Genomic DNA, 27,381 nt, shown 5'->3' on the forward strand with positions numbered 1-27,381 from the left:
ATCCCAGTCATGGGCATCACCTGGTCCTGTGAGCTCAAGGTTTAGAGCCCTCCATAGGGTAAGCTGGAAGAAGCTGGTGCTCTCTTTCTTTGAAACAGTTTCTCTGCCCCCTGGAAATAATCCCATTGACTAAAATTGTGTGAGATTGGAAGGAGCCGTAGATATCATTGAGTTTAATGTCATCCCATTTTATAGATCAGGAGACTGAGACTCAGAGAAAATGGGCTTTCAAGGTCACCTTGCAGTGACTGATGGAGCACACACAAGTTCTTCTACTTTTTCTGTTACACCACTCTGCCTTTGAAAGATTGAGTATCGATCAAATTTTACTTCGGTTTTTTAAGATAAAATTGTGAGTCAGTCACGGTGAGTCCCAAGGCTGCCATCTTGTTTAGCGCCTACCAGTAGAGGGATGGACAGTTAGAAAGGAGCGGCTGGGAGGAGGGCTGGAGAGAAAGGGGGCAATAAAGGCAGAAAGATGGAGAGAATAGGACACAGAAGACTGTGCGTGTTTGTCACTCCTCGGCCATATTGGTGCAGGGAGGGAACATTTCTGGCCAATGACACATGTGGCTTTCTGGCAGCCTGGAAATCTTAGCTAGTCTACCTCTGAAACACCACCTTGGATCATAGCTGAACCAGGCTTCATCTTCTCATGACTCACCAGGACTTCCCTGCGATGACTCCCGGGGCATTAAGAGCAGAATGTCTAGGCTCTTTGAGAGCACCCTCCCCCGCTGCAAAGCCCTATTTCTTCCCCATCTGGCTGCCTCTCCTCTGGTGATGTCATTAAATAGCCTGTGAGAGCCCAGTGGTGAGCAGTTCTATGGTAAAACCCACTGCAATTACAGTCTGAGTTCTCTACTGCCCCAAAGGGCAGATCCATGTATAAGAAAGGAAAGGCAGCCTGACCAGGTGGTGGTGCAGTGGATAGAGCGTCGGACTGGGATGCTGAGGACCCAGGTTCGAGACCCCGAGGTCGCCAGCTTGAGCGCAGGCTCATCTGGTTTGAACAAAAAGCTCACCAACTTGGACTCAAGGTCGCTGGCTCAAGCAAGGGATTGCTCGGTCTGCTGAAGGCCCTTGGTCAAGGCACATATGAGAAAGCAATCAATGAACAACTAAGGTGTCGCAATGTGCAACGAAAAACTAATGATTGATGCTTCTCATCTCTCCGTTCCTGTCTATCTGTCCCTGTCTATCTTTCTCTCTAACTCTCTCTGTCTCTGTAAAAAAATAAATAAATAAATAAAAAGAAAATAAACTCCCGCCCCCCCCCAAAAAAAAAAAGAAAAAAAGAAAAAAAGAAAGGAAGGGCAGGGCATGGCTGTTTGCATCTGGTTCCGGGGCTGCCACAGGGGCTGTGACAGAACCCGGGGGTCTGATGTGAAGCAAGTCTGTCTCAGGTAGCCTTCTAGAACACCTGCCTCCTAGCAATGATATTTGAAATTCTTGCGGCTTGCCCAGGATATGGGGTTAGCTGAAGATGTGTGTTCTAGACCTCCAGGAGAAGGCAGATCTTCCATGATGAGCTAGTCTGAGACAAGAGAAATGTTTCGGTTTCTCTGCCAAGTGATTTCAAAGTTTAAAACTGTACACTGCTAGTCTAGTTCCTCCAAATATGAAGAATCTTGCGAACTGTCCATGCTGGTTGCTTCCGAGAAGGTTGCTGGGGTTGTGGAGGGATCAGGGTGGGTGGGAAACACTTGACTGTACAAGCCTTTGCATATTTTCAATTTGAAACCATATCAGTGTTTTCACGAATTGAAATTCTGTTTTTAATTTTAAAAAGATTTTTAAAGATCTTCATTAAAAGAACTTTGTTTTTATTTAAATTTTTAAAGTTTTAAAATTTGATTGTGCCTGACCAGGAGGTGGCGCAGTGGATAGAGTGTCAGACTGGGAAGTGGAGGACCCAAGTTCGAAACCCCGAGATCGCCAGCTTGAGCACAGCTCATTCAGGTTGATCATGGGGTCGCTGGCTTGAACGTGGGATCATAGACATAACACCATGGTCACTGACTTGAACAAGGGGTCACTTGCTCTGCTGTAGACCCCCCCCCCCCCAGTCAAAGCACATATGAGAAACCAATCAGTGAACAACTAAGGTGGCGCAACAAAGAATTGATGCTTCTCATCTCTCTCCCTTCCTGTCTGTGTGTCCCTATCTGTCCCTCTCTGACTCTCTGTCTCTGTCAAAAAAAATTTTTTTATTGTAACAACAGAAAAACATGCTCCCCTTCTTGCTTATTATGTTGGAAAGCTGGAAGGCCCTGAGAGATTTTATCCAACAACCGTCCCACGATACGGCATATGTTTCACAGACAAGGAAACAGACCCAGAGATGTGCAAGACTGGCCGGAGGGCCCCAGGGAGTTAGTGGCCGCCTCAGAGCAGGGCAGGCCCAGGGTCGTTCTCCTCCCTGCTGCCTCTCAGGAACACTAACTCTGGGTCCCCCAGAATCACACTGGAGATAAATTCTTGGTATGTTTTTCGAATCCCACTGTTGAATGTGCTGCCATGGTCCTCTGACCATTTCCCAGTTGGATTTCTTTAGGTCAGGGGTCCCCAAACATTTTACACAGGGGGCCAGTTCACTGTCCCTCAGACCGTTGGAGGGCCGCCACATATAGTGCTCCTCTCACTGACCACCAGTGAAAGAGGTGCCCCTTCCGAAAGTGCGGCGGGGGCTGGATAAATGGTTTCAGGGGGCTGCATGCGGCCCACAGGCCATAGTTTGGGGACGCGTGCTTTAGGTGATGGATGGCAGCCGTTGGGAACAGTCTGCACAGCTGAGGAGAGTGACGGGCTCACAAACACCTTAGTGAATGATCTCCTCCTCAAGCAGGATGTGTTACCTGCCATTGCCCTTCCTTGCCAATGCAGAGAGAACTATTGACGTGTGAGGAGGAGGGAAGCCCCGCCTAATACTGTGCGTGTGTGTCTCGTTGCAGAGTCATCAGCTACGAGTGCTGTCCTGGGTATGAGAAGGTCCCGGGAGAGAAGGGCTGCCCGGCAGGTGAGTAAGCCAGGCCTGTCCTGTTGGTACAGATGGAGGGCAGAGGTGGGAGAGATGAGCAGCCTGGTGAAGGCAGCAGAGGCTGCCTGGGGGTTCGAGGGACAAGGCTGCAGACTTCCCTGCACGTGCTCTCCGGCCTCCGGGCTCCATATGAGGGCTAAAGGGTGGAAGCTGGCAGCCGGGTTTCCTGTGGCTCCTTCCAGTTCACACCGACCTCCTCGACAGGCTGGAGGGACCGCTCCAGTTCTGACCTGTCTGCACTCTGCTCAGGCTCCTGGCCCTGTTAGCTCTGGTGGGGGTGATCCTAGGCACAGCCAGCATTTCTGACCAGCCCTGCTGGAGAGCAGATGGCAGAGGCGTGGTCCCCAGCTGGGCTGGGAATGCCAAGCTGCCCCCTTGCTCTGTGGAAACTTGGCCCCGTGGAGTTCTGTAGGAAGGGAAGCACCAGGCCAGGGAGGCTCACCCATAGTCAACAAAGGGGCATGAATGGCCACATGAAGCCAAGGACTGCGTGGCACCTGCGAATCTCACTAGGGCCTTCCCTTTGGTCCCATACACCACCAGGGACTGTGCAGACGAGATTCTCTTTTTAACTTTGAAATAGTTGATATTTTATTAGTCGAGGACGTGGGACTGAGACGCGAAGGGGGTGATTTGGGTGACGAGGGGTGTGGTTGGCACATGTGGGGACTGGCATTCCTGACGGGGCAGAAGGACAGTGGGAAATATGGAATGGGGACGGAGCATAGCGCGAAGGGCAGCTCACCTCCGAGCCTGCGGTCCAGCACTGCAAAGTGGACATCAAGCTCGCTGTGTGAGGGGCAGGCCCTCCTAAGTCCCTGTAAGTACACCGGGGACCACAGAGATGTATACAGTGCCTTCATTCTGGGGACCAGTTCCGACAACTAGATGAATCTGTAAGACTAGTTTGTAACTAGGGTTTGTTCTCGTGTATCTGTCCTACCTGTATTATCTAAATGTCTGTGAACTGAGGCTTTGCTCTGCCACGGCTAAAATGATTGAAAATTACCAATTGGTTGAGTTCAAGTAGGGAGGCATTTGATCGAGTTATTTTAAAGAGCAGGGAACAAGCTTTAGACCACCTCACCCCTCACCCACCATTAGGCCACCACACACTTCTTCCCGCTGATGTGCCGTCCACTCTGCGACAGGGGAGGGTGTGGTCCAGTGGGGTGGCCTCACAGGCCCGTCCCCCTCTGTCCTCTGCCCCTGCAGCCCTGCCGCTCTCTAACCTTTACGAGACTCTGGGAGTCGTCGGGTCTACCACCACACAGCTGTACACAGACCGCACCGAGAAGCTGAGGCCTGAGATGGAAGGGCCTGGCAGCTTCACCATCTTTGCCCCCAGCAATGAGGCCTGGGCTTCCCTGACCACGGTGAGATGACCTCCTTCGGTCCAGGGGACTCTTCCTGGGGCCTGCCTTCTTCCCCAGAGGGGTGGGCTGGTTGGTGGGCATGAAGGACAAGACTGCAGCAATCTCCCCCGTTTCGGGAAATTTTTCTCTTACCTCTCAGATGAAGCCAGGGGAACTTGAGCTAAAAGAGTCCTCTCCAGGTCGCTTCCACTTGGACAGGCGGACCTCAGTGTTCTCTGAGCAGGGGTCCTTGGCGGAATGGAGGCCTGGGTCATGGGGGCTTCAGAGCATTTTTGCTAGGGTAGCAATGACCCGTCTCTTGAACATGGGGTCTGCAGCCCCCTAAATGCCATACTGACCTTCCTTCCAGGAAGTGCTGGACTCCCTGGTGAGCAATGTCAACATCGAGCTGCTCAACGCCCTTCGCTACCACATGGTGAACAGACGAGTCCTGACAGATGAGCTGAAGCATGGCATGGCCCTCACCTCCATGTACCAGAACTCAGACATCCAAATCCACCACTATCCCAACGGGGTAGGGACACCCCCCACCCCCACCCCCACCCCCGCACAGCGTTGCCCTGTGCCCACAGTAAGCTCACTCCTGGTCCACACATGGGTCCGGCATCTGAGGCTTGGTCCCGCAGGGGACATAAGCTGTAGCTATTCCTCTGCTCCTTGCACCTACTTCCCCTGGGGCCCTCTGGGTGCACGGCTTGTGTGAGCCTCATTCTGTGCTGTGTCTTCCCTGCCTGGGGCTTCGAGACTGTGCCTCTGATGTGTTAACTGCTCATCCTTGCTTCTTTTCTGGACAGATCGTGACTGTCAACTGTGCCCGGCTGCTGAAAGCCGACCACCATGCAACCAATGGTGTGGTGCACCTCATCGACAAGGTCATCTCCACCATCACCAACAACATCCAGCAGATCATCGAGATAGAGGACACCTTCGAGACCCTTCGGGTGAGGGACTGCCCTGGGCAGAGGGCCCGCCTGCACTGCCTCCCAAGGGGGTTTCCTCTGCGGGAGGAGCGCTGGACATCTCCCCATTCACGGGCATTTAGAGGATGTGGAGCTAGTTCCTCTAAATGCCCGTGAATGTGGAGAATCCACTAATCAGACCCTCATCTTGGCCACATGGGAACATAATTGCCTGCTGTGAGTTTGCTCAGCCCGTCTCTCCTTTGCGAAGCTGGGCTCTCCTCGACTCCCCTGGGGATGTTAGTGGTTTATGCTGCAGGACAGGGTCCCTGAACTGCCTGGGCCTGCACTGTGGGTCCCAGAGGTGGGAGGGTGCTTCTCCCCGCTGGTGGTCCCCACATGTGGGACCAGAATAGATGGCCTGTCAGGCTGCGTGATCCCCTTTACCACGTCTCCTCAGTGGGACACCTGCTCTGTACCCATGTTCCCTTGGAGCCCAGGCCAGCAAATGGGCCACAGAATACTGTCCTTCCCCCACTGCCCAGCAGACATGTGTCTGACAACTGGAGTGGGTGCGGGCATGCCTTTTGGCAAGGGCTGCCCAGAGGAAGTGAATGCAGGCTGCCCCGTCAGGGGTTTTGCCCTGGTTCAAGGAGAACTTCCTGACCACAGAGGACACTCAGTGGGAGTGAGGTGGTTCCTCCCCTGGAGATCTCCAACACAGAGAGACAAACACCTCCGGGCTGGGCTGGCACTGAGGTGGCCTCAGGAAGTGGCTCTGGAAGGCCCTGGGGGCCTTGCTGTCTAAGCCCTTCTCCTGCTTTCCTTCCGGGTCACTCACAGGTCAGGAGCCTGCATGGGAACGATATTCCCACAGAGTGAGTGGCACGTCTTTTGATTCACATCAGTTGATCCCCATCGAGTGGCCTCCTCTTACTGTTTAGGTTTGGCAGCTACTCCTGCCTTGCTTCTCCCTAATGCCCATCTTCCCTTCTACAAACATAAACCTGTTTAAGCACCTGCCACTTCCCAGGCGTTGATCTGTGTTCCAAGGATAGAGAGGTGGACAAGACACCCTTATCTGTCCTCAGTGGCATGTGCATTCTCTCTGGGGACACGGACAGGACACAAACAAGCTTCCCCCAGGTTGTGCGAATCGTGTGAGGGCAACCAGTGGCGAGCAGAGGAGGCTAGTTGGACTGGATGGTCAGGGAAGGTCTCTCTGGAAGAGGTGACTTTTGAGCTGAAACCTGAAGAATGAGAACAGCCAGTTATACAAAACGTGAGTTCAGAAGCACAGCGGGCAGAGGGGAGGGCAGGAGTAAACAAGCAGGGGCTCAGTGAGGCCCAAGAGGGAGGACAGCTAGGTAATCGCACAAGAGGGGCCTAGGCCGGGCCGGCAGGGAAGCACCTTCCGGGCCTTGCAGACCTGTCCGAGGAGTGTAGCTTCACCCTGAGAGCAGCAGGAAGCCGTGTATGCTTCTAGCTCATTCTGGCCACTCTGTAGGGGAGGGGTAGTATGATCTTTACACAGGTCGTTATACCCGTAACTATGTAACTACAGCATGAGAAGGGCAGTGAGCTGTGTGGGCATGTGTAACAGGCGCGTTCGCACTGGGGGCAGTGGCAGGGGCGGTGGTGGTGGGAGGCGATGGCATGTGGATTACCTAGAGAAGTGACATCTTAGTTAGAGCCCAAAGAAGGAATGGGAATCAGAGAAGCCACGAAGGGGGAGGGGGAGGGCACATGCTGCCGGTGGGAAGGGAAGAGGCACTTGAAGTAACTGAGTGGTGGCCGGAGTGGCCGGGGCCCAGGCTGAGCAAGGCCTTCAAGGCCATGGGAGGAGGTGAGCTCTGGGGTGGCCTTTCTTTTCATGGGGGGCCTCTACAAATGCCTGGAGCCCTCAGGGGAGGACTGGTGAGGCTGTGACTGTGGTCAACAGAAACTCTTGTAGCCTGCAGGGGTTACACCACCCTCTCCCTCACCACAGGCTGCCGTGGCTGCGTCCGGGCTCAACACCCTGCTCGAAGGTGATGGCCAGTTCACACTCTTGGCCCCCACCAATGAGGCCTTCGAGAAGATTCCTGCTGAGACCTTGAACCGGATCCTGGGTGACCCAGAGGCCTTGAGAGGTAAGCACCCTTCGGTTCATGTTGACACCTACTAGGAGCAGCTGTGTTGAGCCCACGGCCTGTGTCTCCCAGGATGGAGGTGCACCTGCCGTCCTGTCCTGCTGCTCCCACCCGCCCTGTCTCTGCACAGGCTAGAGCAGAGCCCTGGTCAGAGGGGAACGGGGGGGAATCCGGCAGCCTTTGTCTGGGGACGCAGTTGGGCCAAAGAGGGAAGCTGAGCTGGAGGTACAAAGCAGGTCCAGGCCAGGCTTGGAGAGAGTTAAAGGCCCAAGTGACCAAAGCCAGAACAAGGCTGCAGGTGGACAGAAGCTTGACGGCATGCGGAGGGGGCAGCAGGTCCTGGCACCTTTGACACAGAATCATCACACTGACCCTTGCACTGTTCCTGTGTCTGGCCAGGGGTGTCGTGGATAATCTGGAATAATAATTAAAAACTAGTAACGGTCATCTCTTGACTCATCATTGCTGGGTCCTTCCTTATCTCCTCAGTGAGCCTCTGAGTTGGGGGATGCAATGATTACTACTGGAGGAGAGGGGAGGGGATACCAGGCTCTGCGCCACCCCTCACCTTGCCCCCTTCAGCTCCAGGACCACCAAGCTGCTGCCTGGTGACCCCTGAGCCCCTGCAAAGGGGACTAGGCCTCAGGTCCCCGGTATGGTCTAGCCACACTTAACTCCTTCAAGATACATTACAGGGAGGACTTCATTTTTTTTTAACTCTATTTAAACCCACTTTTGAAATATATTATCTACAATGCCTGCTGCATTTCCGACGTTATACATGCAAAAGGTTCTCTTTGCAGCCATACAGGGACAGGAAAGGGTACATTGTTGAAAGCACAGGTGGCTGTGTCCAGATGTTGTGGTGCCTCTATACGTCTGGCCTGAGCCAGGAACTGGGCCACAAAGCCAAACACCATACAACCTTTGCCTTCAAGGAAGTTTAGCCTAGTGGGGACGACAAGCTTAAAAGCAGGTCCCAATGACAGAGATACTCACCATAAGGGCAGGACACAGATGGGGCACATGTAGCCGGAGGGGTCTGGAAGGCTTCCTGGAGGAGAGGAGATGTGGGTGCATCTCAGCATATTTAGACTTCCATTTAGAACTGTTTCCCCTGAAACATGTTTTGTACAGAGCACATTTTTATCTTGTAGATAACAGAACTCCTTAGTATATAGTGGAAAACAACCACCTGTCATTTATCCTTTATGCACAGCTTCCTTCTACTCCGTAACCGTTTGCTCAAAGCAAGAGCCCTCTGTGTGGGGGTTGGCTGGCAGCAGGAAGGTAGAAGCCAGGTCCTGTAGTTACTGGTGAGCTGGCAGGCAGGTGAGAAGCGGCCCCAGGTGTGCCCCTGTGTGTGAAGACGCTTCCAGCCCTAGCCTGGCTCACCCTGTGGGTGGCCCTGGCAGGTCACCCCCACCTTCCATTTCTGTCCCTGAGAAGCCGAATCCCCAAGGCCTCATCCCCACAGCGGTCTTATCCTTTCTCTTCCTGATGGCTGAATCGGGTCAGCATGGCTCTCAAGGTCCTCGCCGCTTCTGCAGGCCCACTGGCCCTGCGGCCTCAGGGTTTCCTCATGCCCGTGACAGCGCAGTTTTGGTTCCCACACTTGGGACAAATTGAAACTCGCCTCTGCTGGTGAGCAGCAGTCCCAGAACCTGCCCTGCCTGGCTGGGGCTGGGGCTGGGGCTGGGGCTGGGGCACCGCCCCTGTCTGCTCCTCGCAGCTTCCTCGGGCCCCCAGCCCTCGTCTGGTGCCCAGAGCAGCTCTTGGCAAGTAAATCACTGATTATATTTATGATTCATGGGTGGGGAGAATGGGGTGACGAAGACCATGTCTTACTGGTTACCATTCCCGACCCCTGAGAGAGCCTGGCAACCAGCAGACCTTTGGGTAAAATGTACACAAGCAAATGAAATGTACAAATAATTCATAACATCATGTGCTACAGTTTCCATCTTCTCCTACTACATTTTACATGTTTATTAAGGTCAGTAGATAAAAAGTCCCAGAGTGAACTCCTTTGAGTTTTTCCCCTATCCCTGAACTTCAGGTACTAATGAGAATTCACCTTGAAGTTCAAGTGTTAACAAGCTAATCACTAATACTTACTGCGCATTTACTCTGTCAGGCACTGTGCTGGGTTCTTCACACTCAATTTCATGTCGTCCTTACACCAACATTCGTAGGAGATGAATGTTGTGCTAACCTGCACTTGACGGTTGAGAAAGGTGAGACTCTAACAGGCTAAATGATTTGCTCCAGCACCCACAGCTGGTAGGTGGCTGAGCTGGGAGTCAGAGTCAGGCAGTCTGACTACAGAGCCCGGCTAGTTTCGGAGGGACAGCAGGCAGGACAGGAGGAGCCAGCCATGCAGTGCCACAGCCTCATCCAAAGGTCTGCGTTGGAGAGAACAGAATCCTCACAGCGTGGCAGGCTGCGAGCCGGCCCCCGGGGTCAGCCTGGCGTGGCACTGACCCACCTGTGTTGTGTGGCCCCCAGACCTGCTGAACAACCACATCCTGAAGTCAGCCATGTGTGCCGAAGCCATTGTGGCGGGGCTGTCCGTGGAGACCCTGCAGGGCACCACGCTGGAGGTGGGCTGCAGCGGGGACATGCTCACCATCAACGGGAAGGCCATCATCTCCAATAAAGACATCCTGGCCACCAACGGTGTGATCCACTTCATCGACGAGCTGCTCATCCCAGACTCCGGTAAGCCAGGCCTGGGACCTCGGTCCTAGCAGGCGCGTGGTCCCCTCTGCTGTCCATGGTGGCAGAGCCAGGGGGTTCTGGGATTTCTGGGGCCAATTCCCTGCCTGCACCCAGCTCACAGCCTCTCAGGAAACAGCCTAACGCCCCGGGGGGTGGCAGCAGATAGTGGATCGACCTGAGCTGCAGGCCCGGGAGTCTGGACATTATATTGGGGGCAGTGGGAAATCTCTGGCGGCATCTGGGGAGGAAGTGACTCCATCACAGAAACCTTCAGAAGACCAGCCAGCTCCGTGGGGCATGGGAGCCAGCTACTTTCTCACCAGGGCCCAAGCATCCCAGGGTCAGTGACCTGGGGAGAAATGACCGAATGGACTTTGGCTTGGGTTTCATTTAGCACCCTAGCCCCATTCTGGAATTCCAGGGAAGCCTACTGCCCATAAGTGAAGAATTTGCAGAGGAAAAGCCAGACCAGAAGAAAACTTTTCATAGGTGTGTCACTCTTCCAAAGCCATGACACAGACCACGCAGCCTCCGTCCCTGCTCTAGCCAGTGCCCTATCCAAGGGCTGGGACAGCAGCTGACCTCTGCCCAACTGAACTTCACCTCACTTCCCTGACCAGGGAGAGTTTTGGGGTGACCGACCCTTGGTGACATGAGCCCGCAGTGCTGCAGCAGTTTTCAGAGGCATTGTTGACTCACGAGGTGACATTCCTGCTGATGCATGTCATGCTCTGGGGTGGACAAATGATAAATGAAAACAATCCTTTTAACTTTTGAACCCATTTTCTGCTTCCTTGTAGCCAAGACACTGTTTGAGTTGGCTGCCGAGTCCGATGTTTCCACTGCCATTGACCTTTTCAAACGAGCGGGCCTCAGCTCTCATCTCTCTGGGAATGAGCGGGTGACCCTCCTGGCCCCCCTGAATTCTGTCTTCAAAGGTAACATAGGGGAGGCACCCCTGTGAGTGTGTCACTGGGGGCAGCTGCCTCACTGCTGTCACCTCCCTGATTTAGAGCCCCCTGGGAACCTTAGCGCTCCCGCCCAGCTCAACCGAAAGCAGATGCGACTTCGCCAGGAAGCTCAGAGCCACTGCTGTTTCCCTTGGCAGAGCAGAGAGCACACTGGGGGCTCTGGTCCTCAGAACTCAAGAGTTTGTGTCTGTCGGGGGAGCAGAGAAACTCCCCCTGCCTTTTTATTTGCAGTGTCAGTGGCCAGTGTGATAGTCAGGTGGTCAGTGTGAGGAAGCAGCTGAGTGTGGCCACAGGGAAGGCAGAGTTGGGGCCAACTTGTGTCCCTGCCTTCTCCTCCCTCTTGGGACAAAACTCCAACCCCCCTCCATCATCTTCTAGACCTTCTAGTGCAAGGGTCCCCAAACTTTTTACACAGGGGGCCAGTTCACTGTCCCTCAGACCATTGGAGGGCCGCCACATACAGTGCTCCTCTCACTGACCACCAATGAAAGAGGTGCCCCTTCCGGATGTGTGGCGGGGGGGCTGGATAAATGGCCTCAGGGGGCCGCAGTTTGAGGACGTCTGTTCTGTGAATTCTTTTAATTCACAGAAGATGCCAGGTGTTAAGCACTACTGCAGCCTCACTTGCATTCTCAGTCTCCGTTTCCAAGGTCAAGGAGAGCCAGGCTCTTCCCCGTGTGTGTCCCGGTTCGCGTCCTTTCCGGGGCTTGCCCTTGGACCTGACCGCACCTTCTCTTGCAGATGGGACCCCTCACATTGATGCTCGTACAAAGAATTTGCTTCTGAACCACATGATTAAAGACCAGCTGGCCTCCAAGTATCTGTACCATGGACAGACCCTGGACACTCTGGGTGGCAAAAAACTAAGAGTTTTTGTTTATCGTAATGTAAGTTCTGAGTCCCCACTTGTGTCCCTTCCTGTCTCAGCTCTAAGAAAGAGAAGCTATATTTGTGTTAAAAAAAAAAAAAAAGAAAGAAAAAAAGAGTCATCAATAACCAGCAGCTTGCCTGGCAACTGGTTTTTCTAATAAGGAAGAAAAGAATTTCTGTAATATATAGCAAATGAGGTTTTGTAGAAGGATTGGAATCTTTTTCTGGAGGCCGTCAGGAATAAATCACACACCTGTCTGACCTGGTCAGGTAGGCAGCAGTCCACCCTGAACTCAGAGTGCTGAACTAAGGGCGCAGGGATGGAGTGCTGAATCCTTAGCTTATCTGAAGAGAAGCCCCCTGGACTGAAGCACAGCCCTCCTTGGTCCAAAGATTCTCTTCTCGCTTCTCCTATCTCTCCTCCCTCTTCAAACCCAACAGTTACCCTGGAACATCAGACAGGAAGCACACACAACATAGCTCTTGCTTGAGACCAGCCAACACCTACTGACCAAAGTCTGCTGACATCTGTTAAATAAATCAATCAATAGACTCAACCTCACGTATAACGTGATCTTCTCTTTCCTTAAGGAACACCATTTTTATGTGTTTCTTTCCTGGAGGAAACACATCATTTTATCCCCGTCTTGAAAACTCACCCCAGTATATATTGATCTTTATGAATGAAAGCATCAGGACAAATCAGGGTGCTTCTGCTTGGGGGGGATAACCAACCCTGTCTCTGCCTCTTTGCACAGAGCCTATGCATCGAGAACAGCTGTATTGCTGCCCACGACAAGAGGGGAAGGTACGGGACGCTGTTCACCATGGACCGGGTGCTGACCCCACCAATGGGGACTGTCATGGATGTCTTGAAGGGGGACAATCGCTTCAGGTAACCGGCCCCATCCCAGGGTGGGGCTTCTGCCCAGTGGTCATGAGGGGGAGGATGCTGGATATCAGCTGTCTGCCAAGCCCCCACCTCCCTCTGGGGGTTAAAGAACACCAGTGACATGCTGGTGTGACCTTCCTGGCATGGGCTGTGGAAAAGATCAAAGTGACCTTAAAGCCTAAGCTGAGAAAAAGGGTTAATTCTGGGAGTGGAACCCTCACATCCGAGGGGAACAGAGAGGGACTGCACTTTTATTATTCAGATGCAAAGGGAGACGTCACGCTCTGCTCCTGACATTCCTAGTGGGCTGAGTGCGCCTGGTTTTGAGTGCACGTGTAGTGTCTGTTAATTGCACTTAAAGGTTTGCTACTCTTTCTCAGGCTCCCTGTGTCACTTTTCTTGCCTGATTTCTCCATTTCTGACTTCTGTGCTCACCACCGGGTATTGTGACATTGAGTGTTTCCTGTCACTGAATTCAGCCACCTGCCTGCACAAGAGCCTGGGAGACTCACCCTCTGCCCTCCCTGGAATCACATCTCCAGGGCCCGGTGGCTCAGCCAGTCTCTGGGTCAGCCCTGCCACATGCCTCTCCCTTCCTACCCTCCCCCACCCCTCCGGCCTCTGACTTCTGGCCAACTGAGCTTGGCATTTGAGGAGAGAAGCCACAGGCTGGTATTGTCGCTTTTTGTGTGGGGGTAGAGGGGTGAACCCAGTGCTCTGGGCTCCACCTGCCCATAGTGGTGAGGTGTGTGTGGAAGAGACGGCCCCCAAGGCAGTGACTGTTTTCTGTGCGTGTGTCCCTAGGATGCTGGTGGCCGCCATTCAGTCTGCAGGGCTGACGGAGATGCTCACCCGAGACGGGGTCTATACCATCTTCGCTCCCACAGATGAGGCATTCCAAGCCATGCCGCCAGGAGAACAGAGCAAACTCTTGGGTAAAGACCAATTTAAGTACATTTTTCAGCTTTTCTAAAGTAACTACATAAATCAGAGTCCCAACAGGAAAGAGTTGGCACATTCCAAAGGGTTTGACTGAAAGAAATTTAATGATGAGACTACTGGCAGAGGTGTGGGCAGGATTAACAATGTAGCAAAATATGATGGTGCCCAGGAACTAACAAGGCCTTGGGGGCAGGTTGGGGTGGGCGGGACTAAGGAGAATTGGATGAGGGGCACAGGACAGTGGCCAGAGCCACACACAGCTGCTGTCAGAAACCTTGTCTCCACGCGCCTCAGCCCAGTCTCCTCTCCCACACCCACTGCCGGCCAGGCCTCCTGTCAGCGGGCGACAGCAGGGTGATTGAGAGAGCCTGGAAGCCACACTTACAGCCGTCAGCCTTCCCGGCGCCGAACAAGGCAGAGAAGAGCAGAAAGTTCTTCAGGGTGGATGAGAATCAGCCCAGTCAACCGAGACATGGCTCAAAGTCTTTTACCTGCATGGGGATAACAGCTTTACTGAGAAGCCGTCACAGCCCTGAGAAATGTAACTGAGGATGTTTGAGAAGAAATCTAATGCTCAAGAGCGTAAGCTCCCAGATTACCCGAAAGCAGGTTCAAATCCTGCCTCTGGCCTTTACCAGCTGAGTGACCTCTAGCAAGCTCTTCCCATCTCCGAGCCTCCGTTTTCCCATTAGGAAGACAGAGATGATAAGAGTACCGTGCTCAGTGTATTGTGAGGATTAAATGAGGTGTTCCCCACATCGCTGGGCTATACCCTCGATCAGTAATGGCCGCCATGGAGGGGATGTGGGCAGGGTTGCGGCGTCGAATCCTGATGCAACCCCATGAGAGACACTTCTACCCATCACAGAAAGGTGGGCCTGAGGAGAAGGAGGAGGAGGAGGATGTGGTGGAAGAGGAAGGACCTCGGCCAGACCTTGGGGCCCACACAATCTATACCTCCCTTTCTGCTCTGGAACAGAATGGAAAATTCAGGTTGCAGGTGGCTGCGGGCTGAATTTGTGTCCTGTTTAGTTTTCTTTATTTCCCAGTGAATGCCTGTGTCTCTGATGCTGACGCATGTCCCTGAGAAGAGGGGAGAAGTTCACTCTGAACATAAACTTCCCGCCCTCTCCCTGTCCAGCAGGAACGATATATTCCCCAGGTGGCCTGAGCCTGCTGGGCTTCCGTTTCATTTTCAGCTACAGGAGCAGAGGGGTTGGGAGCCAAGCTTCCCAAACACACCCTCCCACAGGCCCACGGTGGGATTAGACTCCAGCACTCCTGGGGGATGGAGGGCCAGCCAGCTGTTAGAGGTCAATCCAGATGTAGACATCTCAGAAGAGAGCGGCCCCTGGCACCTCAGGGGCCGGCGGTGTTTCTGTAGAAGGGGCACTCTTGCCAGCTGCAGGCTGTGTTCAAAAATCACTTGGTATCTGGTTGTTCCATCCCACAGCATGAATGCGGATGTGTGGGTAACCAAGTGGACTCTCTGAAATGCTTTAAAACTTCCTCCATTCTCAGTTCCAAGGTGCTAGAAATAGCCATCTATGAGCCCTGGAGAAATTCAGCCATTTGACTGGCACTGTGAGGATCAGGGGCAGCCGTGTTAGAGATGAGAGAGCAGCTGGCGGCCTGCAGCCCGGCCTCCCACACTTAATTTGGGAAATACCTGTGCACCTTTACGAGCGATTGGATGCTGTCCCCCTTTGGAGAAGCTGATGTGGGCTGGAAGGAATGCTGAGACGTGAGGAGGCGGCAGGCTGTGGCGGAATCCCGCCTCGGCCCTGACCTCACCGGCTCCATGGCTCCTCCACATTGCAGCTGTTGACTCTTTCAAGTCCTCCCTTCAGGAAATAGCCGTCTCAGAATATGCATCTGAGAGCAGAATGTGTAAATATTTCACTACTGTGTTATGACCATCGGGAGCCACGCTGGTGATGAAATGTCCCAGATGCCAGGCCTGGAAAGGTCCCTGGCTTTCCAAGCAAATATTTAGCTTATGGAAACATGAGTCATGCTCACAGAGGAGTATAGATTAACTCCTTCTGAGCATCACAGAGAGCACATGCTTCAACCCAACAGCCGCCAGCTTCAGGGGAGACTCATGGCCACAGACCCATGCCCTGTTCCCCTGGTCACTATACAGCAGTAGGACAGAGGGCTGAGCACACAGTGGTTGCTCAGAGAGTATTTATAGCCAGGCCGGGAGTTCTTTAACTCAGGGGTGACCACTTTTATCTTCTCCTCTGGGCCCTCTTTGACCACGCCGATTTCTGACCTGGGGATTGACTCTGCTTTCTTCCCCACAAACCTGCAGGCAATGCCAAGGAGCTTGCCAACATCCTGAAATACCACATTGGCGACGAAATCCTGGTTAGCGGAGGCATCGGGGCCCTGGTGCGGCTGAAGTCTCTCCAAGGTGACAAGCTGGAAGTCAGCTCGGTGAGTGTGTCTGAAAGTTAGAGGGCTGGCTGTGCCTTGCAACCAGGATTCCAGGGCACATCTCACCCCAGAATGGCGTTATACACACAGGCTTTAAGATAGCATCTGGAATCACTGAGTGCATTTTAACCAAAGAAAGAAAGAAAATCTAAAAGGGTCTTCAGGGAAATCAAGTGAGATTGTCATTAGACATAAATAAGACCTTCCAGATTTGTAGGGGAATGAAGCATCTGATTGGCATCTGGGAGAGTCTGTTAGATCTTCCTTCCCTTAAGGAAATAATAGGCAATTACTTGTATGTCTTAAGAGATCAATCCCCAATTCCCTGCCCACTCCATCCCCCAAATCTGGGCGCACTGAGTTGCACCATGAGCCAGACCATCCCAAAAAGCTTCTCTTCTGTGACATAGTCTGTGCACTTCCCTTGCTCTGCATGTTGATACACATTCCACTTTGGAGCTGCCTGAGGCCTCCCTGATTGTACCAGCCACGGCCACTGACCCACATGGAGGGACTGCTCAGTATGCAGCTGGCCCAGCCTCTGCGCCCTGCTCCTTCCTGAGCTCCAGCCATCCCTTTGCTGGCTGGTTTCTCTCCAGAGCATGCAAAGGCATGTAGGGAGGCAGGGACGACGTGTCTGACTTATGCAGGTCACCTGAGACTCTCCCAGCACTTAGAATTGGGTGCCAGGTCCTGTCTGTCACAGGCTTCAGTTCCCCTTTTTCCCCTTTGATATATGAGTCATTCAGGAAAGCCCAAAATAGAGTTATTCCAGTACACTTCCTGTGAGAAAATCCTATGTACAGCATGGAGGAGAAGTGGAAAGAGCCCTTTCCCCAGAGCTGGAGGCCTGGCCTAATCTGTCCTCATCTGTCCCTTGGCCTCTCTTGAGTCTCAGTTTCCTCTTCTGTTACATGAGGCAATGGTGTCTACCTCCTGACCCACACACTGCATTGAGGATGACATGAAGAATACAGAAGAGCACTCTGTAAATTACAACCTGCTGAGTCCACACAAGGGACTGAGTCCACAAGTAGAATGACTCCACCAGACCAGAGGCCTGGAGTAGGCAGGGACTGTTCCTTTCACCAGCAGATCTCCAACACTTAGTGCAGGATCTGGCATCTAGAAGTGCTCAGTAAACATTTGCTGAATGGGTAAGATAAATACACTCCACATTCAACAGTTGCTGCCTCTTTTTCTCGCAGAAAAATAATGTAGTTTATGTGAACAAGGAGCCCGTTGCTGAGGCAGACATCATGGCCACCAATGGCGTGGTCTACGCCATCTCCAATGTCCTGCAGCCCCCAGGTATGGCCCCACAGTGTCCCATTCCCACTCAGCTTGTAGCTGACCCTTCTTTAGCAGTTGGTGTTCAGTGGAAACACTCTTCTAAGCAAAGGTAAGAATAAGGGACCCTGGCTGGTTGGCTTAGAGGTAGAATGTCAGCCTGGTGTGTGGAAGTCCCAGGTTTGATTCCTGGTCAGGGCACACAGGAGAAGCGACCTTCCCCCTTCTCTCTGTCTCTCTGGCTCCTTGCCTCAGGTGCTGAAATAGCTTGGTTGCTGAGCAATGGAGCAGTGGCCCCAGATGGGTAGAGCAGCACCCTGTAGGGGGCTTGCCAGGTGGATCCTAGTCAGGGACATGTGGGAGTCTGCCTCTGCCTCCCTGCCCCCTGCCTTTCACTTAATAATAAAAAAAAGATAATAAAGTGCAACATGCAAACTGAGCCTTCGTGGACGGCATCAGTGTGGCTGATTTGCCGGGGTCCAGCCCCAGGGGGGATCCAGGGGTCCCACAGGAGGAGACGGCGTCGGCGAAAATGGAGTGAGAGAGCCGAATTCTTTTCTTTCTCTTTATTCTCTGGTTAGCATTTACTGCCAGGCATCTCTGCCAAATGCTAATATAGCTCCCTTTTTATACACGCACACTGAGTTACAATCACATGGTGTTAATTATTGCTTTTGTTTCACTATGTTTGCATGTTTCCAGATAACAGTTAATTTACATCTATGAATCACAAACCAGGTAGCAAATCATTCAAAATACAAAATAACTTGAATAGCGATAACAACATCAGTAAAAGCTTTTAAAGTATTAGTACTAATAGTTAACTAACTTTACTGCTGTTGTGAGTTAAGGGGCAGAGAGAGATTTAGCAGACGACTAACAATGGACCACCGCTTGCTCAGGTAAATGGCTTTGAGTTTATGCAGTGTCCTACTTTTTCTCACAAGATTCTAAAAGACTTGCCTCTAAAGAAATTAACATAACATTAAGAATAGCTTTCACCCAAAGATATGCAGAGTGCACTTGCAAGATAGCCCAGCAGCAACACAAGACATTAACTGTTATTACTTCCATGGATTTCCCTACATTTTTCTCATTATTACAGAATTTTGGAAAGTATGTAAATCTCATGAGAACATCTCATTGAGAAAGCCTAGCAATTGCCTTTAGTCAAAAGACAATTCTCTTAGTAAAACATTCTTTTCTTGCTGACTACGCTCTCATCCTAGGCCACATAATGGGCCATTCTACTATACCTTACCTAAGATACTATTGTCTAGTCAAATATTACTTATTTATTGTATTTAAACACTAGTTAAGTTCTAACTCTATTCTTCTCAGAGTGTACCACTATCTGAAGATCAAATAAGAAGAAAGGAATGTTTCTCTACTCTAGCACATGAAAAGGCTAGGGAGGAAAAATGTTGAATTAAGTGAAGGCCGAAAGGTGCTCTGTGCACAGCCACTGCCTCCTACCCATTCACAAGTCACAATCTATTCTTTCTAACATGATTAAGAAGGAATTCTCCTACAGACTTAACCCTTTACGAGGGATATCATAGCCAGCCTCTTATGTCTATGAGCCCAGTTCAAGGGGCTTACAGGCTTTTCTGTGGAACTCACACCCTCTGTCTCATTTCCAAAGAAATCACTACGAATCTATAGGGAAAGCACGGTACTATTATCCCTGTGCCATAAATATAGCACACACCCAGAAAAAGGGGGGATATAAGGCCAGATTAATTCAAAAAGTCAAAGGGGGAAGTATCGTTGTGTCTCTCCTTTGGGTGACTTCGTCAACCCGCAGCCATTGGTCTTCTCTGCTGTGACTTTGTCAATCAGCAGTTTTTGATCTTCTTCTGCTGTGACCTTGTCAGCCAGCAGTTGTGGGTCTTCTCCTGCTGTGACCTTGTCAGCCAGCAGTTGTGGGTCTTCTCCTGCTGTGACCTTGTCAGCCAGCAGTTGTGGATCGGCTCCCGACACTGATTGAAAATGAATTAGGAACTGTTGTTTCAAAGACATTATACTTTCCCTGGCCAGGTAGCTCAGTTGATTAGAACATCGGCCCAATACTCCAAGGTTGTGGATTCGATCCCCAGTCAGGGCACATACAAGAAGCAACCAACGAATACATGAATGAGTGAAGAATAAATCGATCTCTCTCTCACTCTAATAAATATATTTTTTTAATTAAGAAAAAAAAGACATTATAGCAAGGAACACAAGGACAGAACTCTCTTTGCTGAATTGCCGGCTGTCTTAGCCTACTCACAGCCCAGCGTTTGTTACACGCACACACTATGAACACGGTCTCAGTGTTGCTCCCCATGGGAGTGCGCTGTACCTCTGGCAGCGTTGAACTTGAGTCCAGCCTCCATCCTCACTTGTGCATCCATCTTTCTTTATACTTGCTCCAAATTCTGTCAAAATTTATGAAAGTTATAAGGGAAAAATTCATTGGAAAATGTGAGCCAGAAAGCCTGACAGTTCCCCTCCATCATGGCTGTTAGGCAACAATTGTCAACCTTTCTCATCTCATGACACACATAAACTAATTACTAAAATTCTGTGACACACCAAAAAAATACATTTTTTGCCTGACCAGGCAGTGGCGCAGTGGATAGAGCGTCGGACTGGGATGCCGAGGACCCAGGTTCGAGACCCCAAGGTTGCCAGCTTGAGCGCGGGCTCATCTGGTTGGAGCAAAGTTCACCAGCTTGGACCCAAGGTCGCTGGCTCGAGCAAGGGGTCACTCGGTCTGCTGAAGGCCCACGGTCAAGGCACATATGAGAAAGCAATCAATGAACAACTAAGGTGTCACAACGAAAAACTAATGATTGATACTTCTCATCTCTCTTTGTTCCTGTCTGTCTGTCCCTATCTGTTCCTCTCTCTGCCTCTCTATCGCTATAAAAAAACAAACAAACAACAAGAACACATTTTTGCTGATTTAACAAAAAAAGAGGTACAATTTGGGTCATTCACGCTGAACGACTATTGTGTTGACAGTTGTCATTTTATTATTTGACAATCTAAAGAAAAAGAAGTCACTGCCCCCAAATAGCCGGGTATTGTATGTTGTAAAACTTCGTGCGGCACAGCAGTTGAAAGCCGCCGCTGTTGGGAGTGACATGCTAATAGTTTCTCTCTCGCCAAAGCCACCTTTTCTTTCATCTCCAGCCAACAGACCTCAGGAACGAGGTGACGAACTCGCAGACTCAGCACTTGAAATTTTCAAACAGGCATCAGCGTTTTCCAGGGTAAGATCCCTGCTAGGTTCACCCCTGGCCTGAGCAGCCCTGGGCCCTCTTCTTGGGCCCATGGAGTGGTTCTCAAGTCCCCTCTCTTCCTTGGCTGCTGTCCTGGGGCTCTCTTGAGATTTCTTCCCTCTCCCGTTGGGGCATCCTTAGCTCCAGCCTGTGTGGAGTTCAGGGAAAAGGACCCAGGTAGCCCCTGCTTCCATTGTGGCAAAAGCCCAGGCCTTCCAACCAAGGCTGCTGAGCCGCTGTGCATGGGGAAGCCACTGCTGGTGAGAACAAGTACAGCTCCAGAATCCATCTGTCTAAGGAGAGCAGGCCGTCCTGAACTCAGCCTGTGGGGTCCAGGCCTGCCCTGAGCCTGCTTCACGTTCCTCTTCTGTTGTCCATGACACGACATGGCACCTCTGCATGGCGCTGGGGCTTCCCGGGCTATGCTGTGGCTTCTGGACCCAGGGCCAGCTGTGTGTGCAGAGGGCACTTTCTTGCCTGAGCCCCGCCCCTTTCAGGACCTCTGACTCTCTGTGCTTCTTCTCTTCCTGCTTCTGACTTTGCCCAGGGCCCAGGAGCCCAACTGAGGGGCTTTGCTACTTCGGATCAGGTGGTGCCCTTTGGGAATATGGAGCACCTAACAAAAGGTTTGCATTTCAAGAGTCTGCAGGATAGAGTTTGTAAACCAGAGGCCTGCCGCTAGGATGTGTCCCTTTCGTTTTGGACAGAGGGGTGTCCTTAGTGCCCCTCAGGAAGGGTTCTTGGCCCTGAGCTCCTACCTCTGAGCACCACCCGCTGTGTAGTCCCAGATCCCCAAGCCCTAGGCTGTGGTCTCGGTGGAAGGCTGGCCTTGAGGCCTGCTGGGAATGTTCCCCTCAGGCTTCACTTGGTAGAGGTTTGTGCATCACTGAGGGCTGCCAAAGGCTCACTGAGGGGCTCCCTGTGGCCCAGCAGTCCCCTCCTCTTCCTCACCTCAGCATTTGTTTTGAGTAAGGGTGGCAATGAGTGAAGCCACTGTCCTGAGCAGGTGCAGGTGAACCTTTCACTAGAAAACCTGACACCTTGTGTTTTCTTTCAGGCTACCCAGAGTTCTGTGAAGCTAGGTAAGTCTGGTCTGTTGTTTGAAGTCCCCATAGACTTATTTGGGGGCATAGACTTGTTTGGGCCTTTCCCCCAAATAGGCCGTATCTACCATCTGCTTATATAGATAAAAACATCACTGGGCAGTGAAGCAAGTCTGGCCTTTAGGGTCAGACTCAGAACACTCAATTTCCTTCTCTATAAGATGAAGATAGTAAAGTACCAACCGTTTAGGGTAGATATAAATGTTTGGCTTTGGGAGCCTGGAAATATTGCACAGGGGGTTGGCAGGAGCCCATGGTGAGGACATGGTTCCAAGCCAATAGATGTAGAAAATCCCAGTTCAGAATCTCAGTAAGATGGGCGGTGTCACCAATCACAGAGAACCTGCCATGTGCAGGAGAGTGTGGCAGAAGGCCACCTGGCCCCATGTTCATGATTCTGACAGGTCCTAGACAGATCTGGGGGAGTCAGCATCCTTTTCACCTTTCAAACTTCTCTCTTTCAGCCCCGGTCTATCAGCGGTTATTAGAGAGGATGAAGCATTAGTGCGAAGGACCACGGGAGGAACGCACTCCTGCAGCTCCTTGCCAATGTCTCTCAGTTTGCCAAAGAGACTGAATGTTTCTGAAACCAAATATCACACTTCAACATCCATGGGCCTCACCATAATGAGATCTCAGCCTTGGGCAGGTTGGGGGAGGAGGGAGAGATGTACTTTTAATTTTTGTTCTCTCTAAACATGGCTGTTAATACATGGTATGGAGGGACCCGGATTTCACTGCCTGGCATTCTCTTCCAAAAAGGACCTGCCCCAGACGTGGAACTTCCTGCCTATGCCTACTGCCCCGTAAAAGGGAACCGAAGTTTGTGGAGCTCCCAAAACATGAATCAAGCAAGCCAGCATCATGGGGGAGTTCCAGCATGGTTTTTGTAAAGCTTTTTCACAGCTGGAGAAATGGCGTCATTATAAGCTATGCATTGAACTGCTCTGTCAAATGTGTCTGGAGTCTACACATGGTTTGGACACTTCTGTGTGGCCCTGTCCAGGTAGATAACAGAGGGTAAGCAGAGCATGCAGAAACCAGGATTTCCCAGGTGTGGCAGAGCCATGGTGTTTGTAATAATAAAACCAAAGAAACGTGCCCGTGTGGATGGGGACTGTACTGGCTTGGGTGTTCACCGGGGAGGGGTTTCTGGTCCTTGGGGCTGTGATGCTCCTTCATCCCTGAGAAGCACCCGAGAGCATCTCAGCAGGGAACCCTGACGATGCCCTGGTCCTCAGAGACCCAGACAGTACATGCAGTTTGAACCTCAGGATTTGTTGAACTTGGGTTCATTTCCGTTCCCACCAGCCCCAGGGCCTTGATTCTTTAGTGTTTGCTTTCCCAGCACTTCTCTTGTTGGCCCGAAGCGTCCGTGTTCCCTTACAGCATTGGGACCCTGTGAAATGGTTGCCCACATGGTCCCATTATACAGATGAGAAGACTGAGTCTCAGGAAAAAAAGAACCACTGGTAACACAGAAAATGGCCAAGCTAGGACTGGAACCCAGGTCTCCTGACTCCCAGAGGCCACCATTTGACAAGCCAGCAAGTCTGGGTTTCCACTGTGCCAACAGCATTTCAGTGCCCTGCTCTTTCTGTGTTCTCCATCTTAAGACGTCCTTGGCACTAGGAGGCTCGTGTCATTGCTCCCTGTGTGGCCTTGGACCTATCACTTAACCTCTCAGTGCCTCTGTTCATTCATCTGTAACAGGAATGACCGTCACCTCTACTTCATAGGCCCATCACGAGGGTGAGACAAGATGATACTTATGAAATGCCTGGCACGTCATTAGGTGCCCTTACTCTCACCGTGCTGAGACTGCTCAGGATCAGCACAGCTGAGAGCCTTTCTTGGTGTCTTTTTCCCAAAAGCAGCCCATTTCCTAGGACAGCCCTACCCTCCCACAGTTCACTCAGCCAAGGCTGGCTCTCTCCAGCAGGGGGAGCTCATTTCACTTAATGGACCCAACAAAGATAGTGCTGTCTGCAGCACCACTGCTTGTCCACTGCTAGGAACAGCAACGGCCCGGGCAGCCCTCCCTTACAGACATTACGTGCCATCCAATGAACTCGTCCATTCATTCCACACATAAAGGAGAATCATTCATCAGGGGATGGTGCTACTTTCTGCATATCCACGTGGGCTTGGGAGGACAGCCCTGTGGTTCTGTGCAGATAATGGAGAAACCTGAACGAGTGGGGGCTGGGGGTTGGGACACACACAAGCTCTCAGAGTTGGGAGAGACAGGAATTGAAGGGAGGTAACCTGCTAAGTGGCCAGGCCTGGAGGAGGAGGGCTCAGGAGAGGGTGTGCTGAGAAGTGAGGCATAGTCTTCCATGTGTGCCTGGTCTGTCACTGTCCCACCACTCCGCCCTGCTCACCTGACCTGCTAGTCACACAGGCTTGGGCTGCCAGCAATGGCCTAGCTCAGCACTGGGCATGCTCAGCTCCATCTCCCTGTAAGCACTCAAAGTGCACGCACCCGAACTTTATGAGAACATCAGAACCCGAGTGATCAAATTTAAAATAAAAATCACAGGATTCTTTGAAAATGCCAAACCGCCTCTATCTGCCCCTTTGACCTCTTCCCTGGCCCCACCCAGCCTGCCTCCCCAACAAGCGGTCTCCACTCTATTCTTAGCTTCCCCGGAGAGTCCTCCTTGTGACTGCCATTGTCCTGCATTCTCCCAGCCAAAGAGGATCAAGTTCCCATTTAGGGGTCTTAAACAGCACACCACCATCACCACCCCGTGTTTTTTTCTGGAGACTCAGTGGGCTGATGAATATTGGGTGCTGCCACCAGGAGATGGACTCCCAGGATTGAGGAACCAGCCACTGGCTGTCTCTGGGGGTGCATGATGGCTGGAGGGAGGTGCATTCCCCATCTGTCAGAAGGTCAGAGGGAGGTTGTCTGGCCGTGTCTGAGCCCTGCCCACTGAACCGCAACCAGGAGAAAGAAGAGGGAGAAGGGAGTTAGTCCCTTCTCTCTTTGCTGTCACTTGGGGGCTCCAAGGCTCTGGGTGTAGAAAGGACTGCAAAGACCCTCAGCATTAGGGTCTGAGGACATTCTAGGCTGCAGTGGGCCTTTCCACACAGGAGGCAGGGGCTGTGTAGACCTGGCCTTGTTGGCCAACAGACAGTCCAGCTCAGCCATGGGAGCAGGGGAGGGGCTGCTGCCCTGGGCTGTGAACCTAAAGGCATGATCTTTTCTGCTCCTAACAGCCTTGTGAAATGGTTAGTGCTAGTAGAACTTTCACTTATTGCTGTGGAAATAGAAGCTGAAAGACACAGAGCAGTTTGCTGGTCACAGACTAGGAGGAGATTGCAACACAGCCCAGGTGCATGCTACTCTGGACCCTACACTCTTACCTAGTCAGCCCCTTCCGCCCCACCACACAGGGTCCATTGAGAAAGAGCCCAGGCAGCCCTGGGCAAGTAGGGCATGAGTGCCAAGGTGGCCAGTAAGGATTCGGAAATCCACCCCTGTAAGAAACCCCAGCCAGCCCGGTCTCTGCCTGCACAGGCTAGATCATAACTTGTTTACAAGCTGTTGGGGGGCCGGGAGGGGAACCCACACAGCCACGGACTCCCCAGCCACATGAGTGTCAGGAAATAGGAGAAAGGAAAAGGATTCTCATGCAGAGGAAAATACCTCTGTGCCTGAAACCATAATTCAATGTCATGCTCTGAGAGGCGCTGCCCGGAATATTGTGCTCAAAATTTTCCGAAGCCAGGAGAGAGGGCCACGGAATGAGGATGGGCCCAATGCCCTATTCAGAGAAGCCAAATGGGCCCATCTCTGCCTGGTGACCAAAGAAAAACATCCACTCCATGGGGCCTTTGGCCAAAGCCCAGATGCAGGTAATTCAGAGAATAAGTGTAGGGGTACTGGGAGTCTGTGACTACCCCCTACACTCACCTGCACACATATGTGCGCGCGCGTGCGCGCGTGCGCGCACACACACACACACACACACACACTGCTACAAGCCTAAAGCCCAAGACAGCCTCAGGCATAGATAACTCACACTAAGTCATCCAGCCAGCCAGCTGCTTCCCCTCCCCACCCCTGCAACCATGTGCTTGCCATTAGTAGGAGATGCAGCAGAGCTCCCGCTGAAACCTAGAAGATGATGAGTCTGAGGAGGAGAATTTGGGCTGAAAGGACAGTGTATAGAGTCTCTCAGGCCAGTGCTAGAGAGATCTGTGTGACTAAAGTCACATAGTAGAGAAAATTCCTCTGGTGAGCAGTCTGGAAGCCAGACAATGCCAGGACTTGTAGGCTGTGGGAAGAATTGTAGACATTATTCTTAAGACGATGCGAAGCCACTGGAGGTTTTAGTTGGGGGAGACAGATGGGGAAAGGTATGCCATGATCAGGTTTTTTTTTAATTGTGGTAAAACATACATAGTGTGAAATGTTTCATTTTAAGGCCAGAAGGGAGTAGCAAGAAATGTCAAAGTGATGAAAAGCAAGGACCTACAACCAAGAGTAGTCTACCCAGCAAAGCTACCATTTAGAATCAAAGGACAGATAAAGAGCTTCCCAGACAAGCTATCCTGGGATTTTTTTTTTTTTTACAGGGACAGAGAGAGAGTCAGATAGAAGGATAGATAGGGACAGACAGACAGGAACGAAGAGAGATGAGAAGCATCAATCATCATTTTTTTGTTGCGACACCGTAGTTGTTCATTGATTGCTTTCTCATATGTGCCATGACCGCGGGCCTTCAGCAGACAGAGTAACCCCTTGCTTGAGCCAGCAACCTTGGGTCCATGCTAGTGAGCTTTTTTTTGCTCAAGCCAGATGAGGCCGCACTCACGCTGGCAACCCCGGGGTCTTGAACCTGGGTCCTCCACATCCCAGTCTGACGCTCTATCCACTGCACCACCGCCTGGTCAGGCTATCCTGGGATTTTGATAGGGATTATATTGATATCACATCTCACTTTGTGTGGTATTGACTACTTAATACTATGTCTTCCAATCCAAGAGCACAGGATGTCTTTCCATTTGTGTCTTTTTTAACTTCTTTCAGGAGTGGAAGCGGCTGTTACAGTCTTGCAGGCAAGAGGGGTCAGAGGGTGGAGGGCTAGGGCCATGGCCCTAAAGATGGAAGGACATGGAAGGTTTGAGATATTTGTGGGGAGAGCAGACAGGACTTGAAGACAGGATGACAAGATGTTAGAGAAAGGGAAGGTTCAGGCACTGGCCAGTTTGCTCAGTGGTAGAGCGTTGGTCTGGCCTGCAGGAGTCCTGGGTTCGATTCTCGGCCAGGGCACACAGGAGAAGCGCCCATCTGCTTCTCCACCCCTCCCCCTCTCCTTCCTCTCTGTCTCTCTCTTCCCCTCCCGCAGCCAAGGCTCCATTGGAGCAAAGTTGGCCCGGGCACTGAGGATGGCTCAGTGGCCTCTGCCTCAGGGACTAGAAT

At 51.8% G+C, this 27,381-nt stretch overlaps 1 protein-coding gene across 1 annotated transcript in view; it reads left to right on the plus strand.

Moving 5' to 3' along the window:
• Nucleotides 1-23,048, plus strand: part of TGFBI (transforming growth factor beta induced) — a 35,953-nt gene extending 12,905 nt beyond the window's left edge. The window contains exons 3-17 of the mRNA XM_066343513.1: nucleotides 2,955-3,019; nucleotides 4,256-4,416; nucleotides 4,766-4,930; nucleotides 5,211-5,357; nucleotides 7,306-7,447; nucleotides 9,956-10,168; nucleotides 10,969-11,106; nucleotides 11,881-12,026; nucleotides 12,768-12,904; nucleotides 13,706-13,836; nucleotides 16,161-16,285; nucleotides 17,494-17,596; nucleotides 20,756-20,835; nucleotides 21,902-21,926; nucleotides 22,412-23,048. Coding sequence (XP_066199610.1) covers nucleotides 2,955-3,019; nucleotides 4,256-4,416; nucleotides 4,766-4,930; nucleotides 5,211-5,357; nucleotides 7,306-7,447; nucleotides 9,956-10,168; nucleotides 10,969-11,106; nucleotides 11,881-12,026; nucleotides 12,768-12,904; nucleotides 13,706-13,836; nucleotides 16,161-16,285; nucleotides 17,494-17,596; nucleotides 20,756-20,835; nucleotides 21,902-21,926; nucleotides 22,412-22,452 — 1,819 coding nt within the window. The 3' untranslated portion in view covers nucleotides 22,453-23,048. The remainder of the gene's footprint in view (nucleotides 1-2,954; nucleotides 3,020-4,255; nucleotides 4,417-4,765; nucleotides 4,931-5,210; nucleotides 5,358-7,305; nucleotides 7,448-9,955; nucleotides 10,169-10,968; nucleotides 11,107-11,880; nucleotides 12,027-12,767; nucleotides 12,905-13,705; nucleotides 13,837-16,160; nucleotides 16,286-17,493; nucleotides 17,597-20,755; nucleotides 20,836-21,901; nucleotides 21,927-22,411) is intronic.
• The last annotated feature ends 4,333 nt before the right edge of the window (nucleotides 23,049-27,381 follow it).

The sequence above is a fragment of the Saccopteryx leptura genome, chromosome 6 (genome assembly GCF_036850995.1).
Source record: "Saccopteryx leptura isolate mSacLep1 chromosome 6, mSacLep1_pri_phased_curated, whole genome shotgun sequence".
In the NCBI taxonomy this organism is placed as follows: domain Eukaryota; kingdom Metazoa; phylum Chordata; class Mammalia; order Chiroptera; family Emballonuridae; genus Saccopteryx; species Saccopteryx leptura.